The 14,636-nt window shown below is 33.5% G+C and overlaps 1 protein-coding gene across 1 annotated transcript in view; it reads left to right on the top strand.

Annotated features, from left to right (window-relative positions):
* Positions 1-11,436, top strand: part of LOC128651498 (putative gastrointestinal growth factor xP4) — a 34,675-nt gene extending 23,239 nt beyond the window's left edge. The window contains exon 5 of the mRNA XM_053704533.1: positions 9,779-11,436. Coding sequence (XP_053560508.1) covers positions 9,779-9,783 — 5 coding nt within the window. The 3' untranslated portion in view covers positions 9,784-11,436. The remainder of the gene's footprint in view (positions 1-9,778) is intronic.
* Positions 11,437-14,636: the final 3,200 nt, after the last annotated feature.

Genomic DNA, 14,636 nt, shown 5'->3' with positions numbered 1-14,636 from the left:
ATGTCCATCTCCACATAACATCCTCAGGATAAATGATTTGTCATTAGAGGAGCCTATATCTTGTCATCATACAACTCTAGGGGGTCAATTTATTAAGCAGCGGATGCTGCATTGATGCCCCGTCGTTTCTGGTCCGCCAGAAACGGAAGTTAAAGGGACAGTAAACATTCAGAATAATGTTATATAATTCTGTAGATTTTGAAGTGTAAAGTTGGACTCCGCTCCAGGATCTACTGAGCGGGTCTTGGATATCCAAAGCGCTTCATGGGCTTGCTGGCTAGTCACAGCATGCCCAATTGCGCTATTGGGGGCCTATTAATCAAGCTCCGAACGGAGCTTGATGCTCCGTGTTTCTGGCAAGCCTTTAAAACACAAGTTATGATGCAGCGGTCTAAAGACCGCTGCTCCATAACCTGTGTGCCTGCTCTGAGGTGGCGGACAGAAATCAACCCGATCGAATATGATCGGGTTGATTGACATCCCCTGCTAGCGGCCGATTGGCCGTGAATCTGCAGGGGGCGGTATTGCAGCAGTTCACAAGAACTGCTGGTGCATTGATAAATGCCGACAGCGTATGCTGTCAGCATTTATCGATGTGCGGTGAACAGTTCGCTATAGCGGATCATGTCCGTCCGCACAATGATAAATGGACCCCTTGGACTAAATGTAGCTCGCTTTCAATACTATACCAGAGCTGAATGTTTACTGTCCCTTTAAGAAGCAGCTGTCGTAAGACCACTCCTCCTTAACTTCTAGGCCACCTTTTAGATGGTGGACTGAAATCATTCTGATCCGATATGATTGGGATGATTGATGACCCCTGATAGCAGGGGAAGGCATTGCACAAGCATTTCACCAGAAATGCTTGTGTAATGTTAAATGCAGACAGCATTTAGCAAGGTCAAGTGGACATGATTCGCTACAGTGAATGATGTCCGCTTGACCTTTGGTAAATCTATCCCTAAGAATGAGCTTTATTGTAAAGGATACCGGTATCACAAAAGCACCTTCAAAATATTACCAAGAAACTATATAAAAACATACTTCAAAATAACAATTCACATCAATATGAACAAAGAAAGAAAATGCTTCAATAGCAAGACACAAAAGTGAGTCAAAAAAATCTAAAGGGAAATAGAGTCTACTTCGCAAGACTGGAGTTGCCCTTCATTTTATTGAGCAAGACTACATTTCCATAACAGCTATTTCACATTTACAAATGTTAACCATCTTAAAGGGACACTGAACCCAATTTTTTTCTTTTGTGATTCAGATAGAGCATCAAATTTTAAGCAACTTTCTAATTTACTCCTATGATCATTTTTTCTTCATTCTCTTGCTATCTGTATTTGAAAAAAAAGGCAGCTAAGCTTTTTTTTTTTTGGGTTCAGAACTCTGGACAGCACTTTTTTATTGGTGGATGAATTTATCCACCAATCAGCAAGAACAACCCAGGTTGTTCACCAAAAATGGGCCGGCATCTAAACTTACATTCTTGCATTTCAAATAAAGATACCAAGAGAATGAAGAAAATTTGATAATAGGAGTAAATTAGAAAGTTGCTAAATATGTCATGCTCTATCTGAATCACAAAAGAAAAAAATTTGGGTTCAGTGTCCCTTTAACATGACCTATATAGAACATGCTGGCATGATTATAATTGTCTACTGACATAAAAAAACAACATTTACATTGTTGCTGATAATTGGAGGTTGTATAGCAGTAAAAATATCACTTTACAAAATCTTGCATTAACTTTCATTTTACACATAGAGTATATGTTTTTGCATTCTGCTTTAAAGTGACAGTCAACACTAAAATTGTTATTGTTTAAAAAGATGCACTACCAATACAGTTATATTGATATACTTTATAACATTTAAACCTCTAATTGTCTGCCTGTTTCTAAGCCACTACAGACAGCCTCTTATCACATGCTTTTTTATTTGTTTTTAACAACAGCAGACTGCTTGTTCATGTGTGCCATATAGATAATATTGCATTCGCGACCGTGGAGTTAAGAGTCAGCACAACACAGCACTAATTGGCTAAATTAGTCAATAGATAATAAATAAAAAGTCATGTAATCAGGGGGCTGTCAGAAGTGGCTTAGATACAAGGTAATCACAGAGGTAAAAAGTATATTAATATAACCGTGTTGGTTATGCAAAACTGGGAAATGGGTAATAAAGGGATTATCTATCTTTTAAAACAATACACATTATGGTGTAGACTGTCCCTTTAACTGCTTGTGAAAAAAAATGGCAAGTAATTAGTGCAAAACACTCAAGTACCCAAGATGTTATCGCTTTTTTATAATCCATTGGTAGTGGGCGGGACTGATATTTGCATATGTACTGTATATGAATTTCATACACTTATACATGATATCCTGTATAGCTAACAAGATTTTTTGGAAAACATAAAAAAACGGTCATGACTCTGGTAATGGCATTTAGCAATTTTGTTCTTAAAATCTTTTATTTCATACTCACATTGTAATCGGAAGTTACAGTAATGTTTTCCTTTTTAAATGAGATTTTTTTTTTCAGCAATGGCCTCTTTATCATCAAGATGAAACCATTTGCTGCTTTGTCTTATTTGTTGGTGATCACAATTGTTTTGAAAGGTTTTTACAGAAAACAGAGGTCTCAAAAATTGTGCTTTCCATAATTGAAACTTACAATATTTAGAACTTTGTGTCGTCATTTTCTTACAGTAATCGTCATTTTTCTTAGACACTGTACAAACTAATTCATACAAACACAACAATGGGGTTGATCACAATCCTTTAAAAAAATATTGCTAACTATTAACAGGGCATTTAACACTTTGAGATGGAAATATAAATTAATAAAACGTATATATAAAAAAAACTTTGCAAAATATTTTTTTTTATCTTGCCCTCTTTTCCTGTAATTATATTCTGAAATTGTGAGCTTTTCAGTTCCTGTTAGAAATGGAAGTGCAGATCAGCACATCCAATAATAAAACCACTCCCATTTAACCCCTATATATGTGTGTTAAATGTGGCTCTTCACACAGTACCTTTAAAATATGTATATAGGGGTTAAATGGGAGTGGTTTTATTATTGGATGTGCTGATCTTAGTCACATGTTTTTCCATTTGCCCTATGGGCTCACAGCATTTATTTTAATTAGTGGATGTGTATTTCAACCAGGTACGTGTATGATAAAGGCTACCAAGCTGAAAAACATCAGATGTTATCTTTTTTTAATATAGGACCAATAAAGACTTTCTTTTAATTACTGAAGAGGGTGCCGGCTGTCACTTCTTTTTGTATATGCTTGTTTACATATATATTTATGTGTTAACATGTGTATACACAAATAAACACATAAATATACAACATCAATGTAAATATTCATATACAGTACATATATTTATATTTATTTTGCTTCCTAACGATGCACGAATTGCCCTCTGTGCTGCACTAGGTACTTTGCTCTATCTGACAGCATGAGAACGAGGCTCCCATTGGAGCCTATGGAAGGTGCCTAACGCAGAATAGTGAGCTACACTCGTAATCTAAGTGTCTAATGTCCCTTTAAAGTTTATGGGGATTTTTGTAGATAAACCATTAGGAATGTTTTTTCTAAATGATTGTGATAAACCCCGTTGTTTGTAATTTTTATTTTCAGATACATCTGTACCCCTTTTTCTTGATCTTTGTTGTGTGAAACAAGTTTTTTGGCCAAAGATCAGTGTGTACAGTGCACAGGCAGTACAAGTTCTTGTTCAGCAGTTCCCATTCATTTCAATAGGAGCCACAAACAGTAAACTGAGGGAAATAATTAGGAAACACAAAGCCAGGAAATTGAAACTAAGTAAACACATTAGACACGTTATGCGCAGCATGAGAAAAATTAATTCTACACGGAGGGTGATAATTCATTATCAATAACAATTTAATCTCGGCCTAAATCTGTACATTGTAATATCACTAATCTGTTATGAAACAATTATATCTTACAAAACATTTATACATTAATATTTCTCCTCATATTCATAAAATCTAATTATACAAGATGCAAAGGATTTTTCTTATTGCAATCGCTATCTTTTTTTTTTTTCGTCTCTCTTCATTTAACCATAGCATATGATTATTTCTAAAATTACTTTTTGATGTGCCAAATAGTCTTAGATTTATTTATCACATTACAGTAATATTTATTCAGGTGAGAGGGGGTTACTGACCATGAATTTCAGTCTTGATGATACATAATTGGATACCCATGAGTGGTCTGTATTATAAAAGAACATTTTGGTGGAGGAGTTTACAGACAGTGAAAAGGGCTAAGTTTACCTGAAACATGTATGGATAGCTCCTTACACACCTACACACTGAATTTGCTTTGGTTTTATATGCGGTTCCTTTGTGTGCTACATTCATTTCTAAATAAAGATTTGTTGGCCTATTTACCAAGTGGTCAATCGGCCCCAATGCAGCTGTTTCCGCACAAGCCTCCAGGCTCGCCGGAAACAGCAGTTAAGAAGCAACTCACCTTAACTGGTCCGCTTCCTCTGAGGCTTCGGACTTCAATCTGTCCGATCTCATACGATCAGGCTAATTGACACCCCCTGTTAGCACTGCATGATAAGAGGTTTTTGTTACACTTACACTTTGTGCATTTTATTTCATATTGCAATACATTTCAGATTGGGTCCTTTCAGTATTATTGCATTTAAGCTTTGCACTTTCTCATTTATATTTTAATACATTTAGATTTATATCTAGCAGTGATTTTACACATTCTGATTATGCTTTGAAAGGTTCTATGTTATCTTAATAATTTAGAATTATTATTTGTATACTTCTGTGTATCTTTTACAAATTATATTGCACTTTGAATTTTCTCTACTGTAAACTAATGCTAATAGTTTCAGAAAGTGGGAAGATAGGGCAGTTCCCTGGGCTGAGCAGGGAAGTTCCCAGGGTTTGTTTAAAGCTCTCTCACAAGTCTTGTGAAATTTTATAAGCATTTTAAACAAGCTGATCTCGCTGATTTATTTCATCAGCTGTATGCAGGTGAAGTTTGCTCAAAATTCCCAATACACTTATTTTAACTAAAAGAAAAGTAATATTAACTAACATATAGATAAAAGCAAGTTAAATTGTAGTGAAAACATTTAAGTTTAATTTGGAATTGATGCAAATTAAGCCTTTATATTAGCCCCAGGGGTTCTACAGTTACTTTCTCTCTCCCATGTGAATGTTGTATCCCAGAGAGCTTCATTACTTTCTAAAGAAGGCACCTCTCATCTCTCTGGGATTTCCAGGTTCCTCCCCCTTTCTTAGAAAATTCAATGAATTCAGCCCCTGTGAAGTTTGCACTATAATCTCTCTCTAAACTAGAGAATGTTTGATTATCTGGCCTATAGAAAGTAATTCCACTCTCTAAATACAGTGCTGTATACAAAATAAATGACAAAATAGAAAGTGCAAAGTTTAAATGCAATAAAATGTAATCTGAAGTGTAAAGGGATATAAAATAGAAAGCACAAAGAGTAAATGCAGCATAATTATCATGTCATGCAGTGCTATATTGCACTGGGCTTGTCTCACCTTCACATCTTCCTTTTGAGAACTTCACTAGGGATCTCACATTGCTGGAAGATCATTTTAGCATATCTTACCTGAACAGAAAGACTTTTTGGGCTGATTTATTAAGGGCCGATTGGCCCCTCACTAGGGATGGGCGAATGTAAAATTTTAGAATGTTAGAACAAATGTTATTACCGAAATTCGAATTATAAATCCGAATGTTGATAAGAATGAATATTCTTAAAAATTCTATAATCGAATGCTATTTACAGTTTTCGAATGTTACTTTCGAATTCGAATGTTTATAATCATATTGAATGTCCAAATTCGAAATTTCGAATTTAACATTCTATTTAACAAATACTATTCAGAAGTTCAATAGTTCATGTGGTAGGGAGGGAATCTAGTAAATTGATACATATTAGATACAAATATATCATTTCGAATGTTTCTATATAGAATATTGCATAATTTGAAAATTACATTTAAAGAAAGCATTAGAAATACTATTACAAACATATAAATTCGAATTTGAATATTGCATAATTCAAATATTACATTTAAAGAAAGCATTAGAAATACTATTACAAACATATAAATTTGAATTTTTCGAATTCGAATATTGCATAATTCGAATATTACATTTAAAGAAAGCATTAGAAATAGTATTACAAATATAAATTCAAATTTTCGAAAAGAATATTTTCGAATGTAATCATAAAATTCGAAACCGAACATTCGAAAATCGAATGTTAGAATGTTATGTATACATTCAAAATTCGATTTGAACGAACGAATGTGTTAAAATTTGTTTCCTTTTTCGAATGTTGCAAAACATTCGCCCATCCCTACCCCTCATGCGTAGGAAGAAAGGTACGGCGTGCGGCTGCACTGACCCGGAACTGCAGATACACCACGGGGTTATCCAATGATTGAACAGATACTCCGGAGTGCCGTAGCCAGGGGGATCAAGCCCAAAGTGAGTATGAACAGGAGAAAAAGGCAGGCACTACTCGGGGGTTAAAAAACAAAAAGATTTATTGATAAACATAAGCCAAACAAAAGAAAAATAGGCTTAGAAATACCAACAGCAATACAGCAGATAGAATGACACAGAGGGACAGACGGCCTGACGCGTTTCGCGCCCCCTAGTGGCGCTTAATCATAGGCTGATTTGGAGAAGACAAGACAACCCTTATATACACAAGAGGATTAACCCCATCCTCACCAACATAACAAAATAATAAAACTTATATAAACTCTAATGCATTTGAAACTGTGACATGAAATAAGCAAAAGAAAACATATGATACCACCTCCTAGTGTAATCAAAAAATCTGGACTAATATATAAATTAAGTATTAATCATGGCCAGTTTTGAAAAGATGACCTCATTTAGTAATATCTAAAAAATTCCAGACTAATTACCAATTAAGTTATGGGCAAAAGGGGGGGGGGGGGGTTCTTATATATATTAATCTTATTTTAATATTAGTCAATGTAATGCTGAACCTGAATAGTAAATATCAGTCAGTAGGCACCTGTAAATGAAAAATATCTAAGTGTCAATAAAAAAGTTAATATCGCATTCCTTATTCATGCCATGTGGTATTCTAGTGTGTAATTTTAAAATCCAGTAAAGTTCTTTTCTATCTAGGATTTTATTTTTATTCCCACCTCTAGGGGGAAGTATGACTCTGTCAATAACTTGTATTGACATATCTGCAATATGGCTGAAATGTTGATAATTAAAATGGTTTGCTACAGCAGAATCTACAAAGTAACTTTTTACATCTCTAGTGTGCTCACTATATCTTGTTTTTACCTCACGTGACGTTTTTCCCACGTATTGGCTTTTACAAAGGTTGCAGGTTAATAAGTAGACCACGTAGGTGGTTTTACAATTTGCATAAAAATCAATGTGGTAAGTTTTATTATCATAAGATGAAACAAAGCTGTTTCCAACTGTTAGATTTGTGCAAGTGGTACATTGTCTGCCACCGCATTTGAAATTACCTTTCTTTGAAACGTCACGTGAGGTAAAAACAAGATACAGTGAGCACACTAGAGATGTAAAAAGTTACTTTGTAGATTCTGCTGTAGCAAACCATTTTAATTATCAACATTTCAGCCATATTGCAGATATGTCAATACAAGTTATTGACAGAGTCATACTTCCCCCTAGAGGTGGGAATAAAAATAAAATCCTAGATAGAAAAGAACTTTACTGGATTTTAAAATTACACACTAGAATACCACATGGCATGAATAAGGACTGCGATATTAACTTTTTTATTTACACTTAGATATTTTTCATTTACAGGTGCATAAGATTAATATATATAAGAACCCCCCCCCCCCCCCCTTTTGCCCATAACTTAATTGGTAATTAGTCTGGAATTTGTTAGATATTACTAAGTGAGGTCATCTTTTCAAAACTGGCCATGATTAATACTTAATTTATATATTAGTCCAGATTTTTTGATTACACTAGGAGGTGGCATCATATGTTTTCTTTTGCTTATTTCATGTCACAGTTTCAAATGCATTAGAGTTTATATAAGTTTTATTATTTTGTTATGTTGGTGAGGATGGGGTTAATCCCCTTGTGTATATAAGGGTTGTCTTGTCTTCTCCAAAACAGCCTATGATTAAGCGCCACTAGGGGGCGCGAAACACGTCAGGCCGTCTGTCCCTCTGTGTCATTCTATCTGCTGTATTGCTGTTGGTATTTCTAAACCTATTTTTCTTTTGTTTGGCTTATGTTTATCAATAAATCTTTTTGTTTTTTAACCCCCGAGTAGTGCCTGCCTTTTCTCCTGTTCCTACCCCTCATGCCCCTGTTTCCACGCTAGCCTTCAGGCTTGCCGGAAACAGCAGTTAAGAAGCAGTGGTCTTAAGACCGCTACTCCTTAACTGGTCCGCTGCCTCTGAGGCTGTGGACATCAATCCGCCCGATCTCATACGATCGGGCTGATTGACACCCCCTGCTAACGGTCTTAATCTGCAGGGGGGAGGAATTGCACAAGCAGTTCACTAGAACTGCTTGTGCAAGTGCATTTAGCTACAGCGTATCATGTCAGCCAGACATTGATAATTCAGCCCCCCTGTGTTACATTTCCAATTTTCCTGGGACTAATCTCTGATGTGCAGAGGATTGGAGTTATTGTGTACTTGTCCTGTTAATAATAATTGCTGTAATATTTAGATTTTGCTCATAATTTGTAAGATCTAAGTTGGCTAAAACGTTCTTCCCATATCATGTTATATATTATATTAAGAGACTAATGACTAGTGACTGTTAAAAACCATTAATAAGTTGGTCAATTCTTTACATTGAAAATGTGTTATGTAAACCACCATAAGAGATTGCTTTCAAAAACATTATAAATATCAGCTTAGTGGTTGGGTTTAGCATACATATCAACTAAGGTGTTCAACGTTTACATTAGTTCTATACAATTAAATTATTAAAGGAACTGTAAAATCAAAATTAAACTTTTATGATTCAGATAGAGCATGTGATTTTAAATAACTTTCCAATTTACTTCCATCTAATTTGCTTTGTTCTCTTGGTATCCTTTATTGAAAAGCATATCTAAGGGGCTCAATAGAGCAATGCATTACTGGGAGATATCTGCTGATTGATGGCTCCACATATATAAATATATATCCTCTTTTCATTGGCTTTCTAAATGGGTTCAGCTAGCTCACATTAGTGAATTGCTGCTCCTTCAAGAAAGGGTACATAACCTCTAGACTTTTTTGGAGTTTTTCTGTTAAAATTATTTTATATGTTTTTCAAAAGGATTGTCATTGGCCCCATATATTTGTGCCCACTACATTTGCTCCCATGACCAAAACACTTTTTCTGTCAGAAGTGCTGATATAAATTGCTCACAAATCTGTTACCTTAAAACATATTAAAACACAATCCATTGCACTAATATTCCTCTGAAAAAGTCATTTTAATAGATTTTCTAGTTTATTAATCTGAGTAAGAATTGATCTCTCTTTTGCCACTAAACTGATTAATAATTGTTACACAGTAAAATACTTCAAACATTTGCCTTGAATTACTAAAGTTAATTTTAAAATATAGAATGTGTAATAGTATAATGGATCCCATTTGTAAATTTACTTCCAGTATAAGTGTTTGTTTGTGTATGATCTTGTATATCTAGTAACTATCCTCTCTTCCTTTCTTACAGTATAACTCATCTATAAAATGGAATTGTTCAAGAGTTCAAGATGAGAACAAAGTTGAAGATTAGTGAATAATTCCTCTTCATTCTAGTGATTTCTTTTTTTTTGTGCTAAACCTAACAATGATTTAAATTATATTCTATGTCAGATGCATGTTCCCTCTAAGGCATGAGCATGCTGTTTTTGTACATTTAGGGCTATATTACAAGTGGCACGCTATTGCTAACGCGGGTCACAATATCCAATATCGCAACTGTGCACATATTACAAGCTGAAAAGAAACGGATGAGCTTGTGCGTAAATAAATTTGTACTTGTTGGGTTAGAGGTTACCGTAAAGACTAAAGTGCACCAAACACAACATAAATACATTAATAATAAGTGTTACACTCATATATATACACTATCTGATAACAATTATTCATATCAATATTAAGAAAATATCTTTAGAAGGGTTCAAAGGTATATAGTATATGTATAAGTTTAAATATGTGTGTGTGAATATATATATATATATATACAGTATATATATATATACAGTATATATATATATATATATATTGTATATAGATGTGCCTTTATGTATTTACTGTATATATGTATATACATACATATATATATACACAAATTAACACATATATACACCTGTATAGACATATACGCACAAACACACACACACATAAACTGTATATATATATATATATATATATATATATATATACATACACACACTTTGGAGACCTTTCCACTCAAATACCTTAAAACATGAAAAACAATTTTTAAAAATTGTAATATTTTATAATGGGCCAGATTACAAGTGGAGTGCAAATTAATGCTTCAGCTTGAGCATTAATTGCTCTAGAAGTAAGCTTTATTGCGCTTGTTGGGTTGCACTCGTATTACAAGTTGAAAAGTAAACTGTATTTTGGCTCTTGCGCTAAACTGACACGCGCAAAAGCCGGAGTTAGAATATAACGTGCACGTTCACGGATTCCCACAAAGAAGTCAATGAAGAAAAAAAAAGTTAAAAAAAAACACCACACTCTGGCACAAACCCGATCACATATTCTCATTTACACTAACCCAACAAAAAAATATGAATATTTCACAATCTAATGTTCTTCAAATAACAAAATATGTTCTTTTTATTCATAAATACATGTTTATATATACAGTATATATATATATATATATATATATATATATATATATATATATATACTCATATATATATATATATATATATATATATATATTTATACATTTATAAATATGGTGGTGATTGATGCATGGTATAAACTTCCACAAGAGGTGGTAATGACAAACACTATGGGGGACTTTAAGAATGCCTAGGATAAGCATAAGGCTATCTCCTATGAACTAGATAAGTTCATACTTTTAGGAAATATCGAGCAGCCTTGCTGGGCCTATGGCTCTTATCTTCTGTAAAATATTCATAACTCACTTTGAGTTGAAAGCTGCAGATCTAATGAAGTATCTATTGATTTATGTACAAAAATCCTCATAGACTTTAATGGTGTTGTTAGTTTTTTAATATAAATGATTGTGATTAAAAATGAGAATGCAAATGTATGACAGCCTGCTAAGATAAGTGATTAAATGCAATACGTAATAAATGAGCAGAAATTACAATTTTATTTTAATGTCAAATCTAAGCCTATTTTTTTGTGAACAGATGGTGCTGCAAACCCTTATAATTATCAGTGCTTGACACCATGATAAAATTTCAAAAATGTCCTCATTACAATCTTTAACATTTTGAAACTATGGCAAACAAATGAAATATTAAATTAAACATTATGGGCCAGAATACAAGTGGAGAGCTAAATTATTTGCGATCCACTGAGTAATACCAATGCACAAATCAAGTCGGACTTTTGAGGAACTATACAAGCAAATGTTAATAAATAATAACCAAGATTATGATACAAAATTGCAATGGAACCCCATGTAACTCCATTTATTAAAGGTCTGGTGGACATGTCTGCTGGACCTCACTGTGGCCCTGATATTCAAAGATTCACCAGCTTGGAGAGAAATTGTAGTTCAGACTTCGAAAAGGCTGAACTCACTGAATTTTTAACAGAAAAAGGGCAGAACTCTCCAGCACAGCGAGATCTCTCTCATTTATGTATGAAAAGCAGAGACAAGTCCAGTGCAATATAGCACTGCATGATATGAGGTTTTTGTTACACTTAAACTTTGTGCATTTTATTTCATATTACAATACATTTCAGATTGTGTCCTTTCAGTATTATTGCATTTAAGCTTTGTACTTTCTTTTTTATATTTTAATACATTTAGATTTATATCAAGCAGTGATTTTACACATTCTGATTGAAAGTTTCTATGTTACTTTAATAACTTAGGATCATTATTTGTATATTTCTGTGTATCTTTTACAAATTATAATGCACTTTCTATTTTCTCCACTGTAAACGAATGCCGATAGTTTCAGAAAATAGGAAGACAGGACAGTTCCCTGGGCTGAACAGGGAAGTTCCCAGAGTATGTCTGAAGCTCTCTCACTAGTATTGTGAAATTTTATAAGCATTTAAAAAAAGCTGGTCTCACTGATTTATCTGAAAAGCTGTATGCAGAAGTTTGCTCAAAATTCACAATACACTGATTTTAACTAACAGAAAAGTAATATTAACTAAAATATAGACAAAATCAAGTTAAATTGTATTGAAAACATTTTAATTTAATTTGGAATTGATGCAAATGAAGCCTTTATATCAGCCCTAGGGGTTCTACATTTACCTTCTCACTTCCATATGAAATTTGTATCCCAGAGAGCTTCATTACTTTCTATAGAAGGCACCTCTCATTTCTCTGGGATTTCCAGGTTCCTCACCCTTTCTTAGAAAATTCAATGAGTTCTGCCCCTGTGAAGTCTGCACTATAATCTCTCCCCAAACTAGAGAATGTTTGATTTTCTGGCCCATAGAAAGTAATTCCACTCTCTTGGAAATTGAAGCTGTCAGTTTTTAATTTTTAATTTAAATAAAAGACATGCAAAGTGCATTTTAATTTGTAAAAAATAATACACTCAAATATACAAAGTATAATCCAAATTTATTAAAGTTACACAGAAACTGTGAAGGCATAATCACAATTTGTAAAATCACAATCCTAAATACACTGCTGTAAACAAAATAAAATACAAAATAGAAAGTGATATAAAATAGAAAGCACAAAGTGTAAATGCAGCAGATGTATCATGTCATGCAGTGCTATATTGCACTAACTTGTTTCTCTTTCACATCTTCCTTTTGAGAATTTCACTAGGGATTTTGCATTGCTGGAAGATCATTTTAGAATATCTCACCTGAACAGAGAGACTTTGGGGCCGATTTATCAAAGGCCAAATGGCCCCTGATGCCCCTGTTTCCGCGCAAGTCTTCAGGCTTGTCGGAGTTATTGTGGAAGCTCAAGAAGCGCTAAACTTTAACCCTGTGTGCTATTTAAAAGTAAAGTATTTGCAGGATGAGATTATGCAGCTGTATCCAGAGATTAAAGACACTAACTGAATTATTTTTGAGTTTCCATATTTAGGTAAAATCTGTACAGATAAATTTCCATAAGTGCACTCTTCAAAAGATTGAAGATGGAATGCAAGTAAACCTTTAAAGAAAGAAAAGATGAAGATAAAAGACCTTTTGTCAAGCTTGTTTTAACCACTATACTGCAGTAAAAGTTGCTGAACTATCTTTGGATCCATATCCCAAAAGTGTTTAAGAATTAGTAGAAATTGCTCTAGGTTGACAGATTATGATGCCCAAATTAAAATCCTAGAAGAAAGATTCCTAGAAAGGGGATATAGTCAAGACACAATAACAACAGCTATAGAATATGGTAAGAATATGAATGGAATATGTAGACAAAGAACAGCAAAAAAGGAAGAGAGTAGTACAAAATTAAAAGTACCATTTATTACCAATTTTAATAGTAATTACAAAATAGTGGAAACGATAGTCAAAAGACCTGGCATTTAGTAAAAGAAGACCCAATTATAGGAGAAAAAAATAACAGAAAACCCTAATTTTGTATATAGAAGGGCAAGAAATATGAGAAGCATACTAGCCCCGGGTGAATTTACACAGAAATAAAAAAAAATTAGAAAAAGACCTTAAAGGAATAATAAAAATGGGATTTTATCCCTGTTACAGCTGTAAGGCTTGTAAACACAGCAGTAAGAAAAAAGAAATAGAACCCACCAGCAATAATTACAAAGTTAAAATAAATGAAAACATCAGATGTAGTGACCAAGGAGTTATATATAAATATATTACAATGTAGTTGCAAATTACAATATTTAGGTGAAACGACTAGATGTCTCCGTACACGGATTCGTGAACATTTATGGAATATAGAAAAGGGACAACAAGAATCTCACCTATATGATCACTTTAGAACAATACACAACAACAATGTCAAAGATTTAACCTACTGGGGTATAAAAAAAGTTAAAAACCCTGGAGAGGGGGTCATTTTGAAAAAGTATTACTAAAAAAAGAGGCAGAATATATATACAATATGGAAACCCTATACCCAAATGGACTTAACTCAGAACTAGATCTTAGTCCATTTATATTAGAAAGCTACAATTTAAAGTGACATTTTAAATTTAAGACATCATTATCTGAGTACATAATAAATACTAAGTACCCATATCAACTGTATCTATCCAACTAAATAATTGAATATATACAGAGGGATCACAAACTCACATACATTCAGTAGCGGTATAGGACAATTTAAGATTATAATACCATAAATTGTTCTTAAAAAGGTATATGAAATAATATAAAATGTCTGAACTTTAGTTGTATTATGATAA

Source organism: Bombina bombina, chromosome 3 (assembly GCF_027579735.1).
Source record: "Bombina bombina isolate aBomBom1 chromosome 3, aBomBom1.pri, whole genome shotgun sequence".
Classification (NCBI taxonomy): Eukaryota; Metazoa; Chordata; class Amphibia; order Anura; family Bombinatoridae; genus Bombina; species Bombina bombina.
Note: the sequence above shows the minus strand (reverse complement) of the source record. Positions and strands in the feature narration are given on the sequence as shown.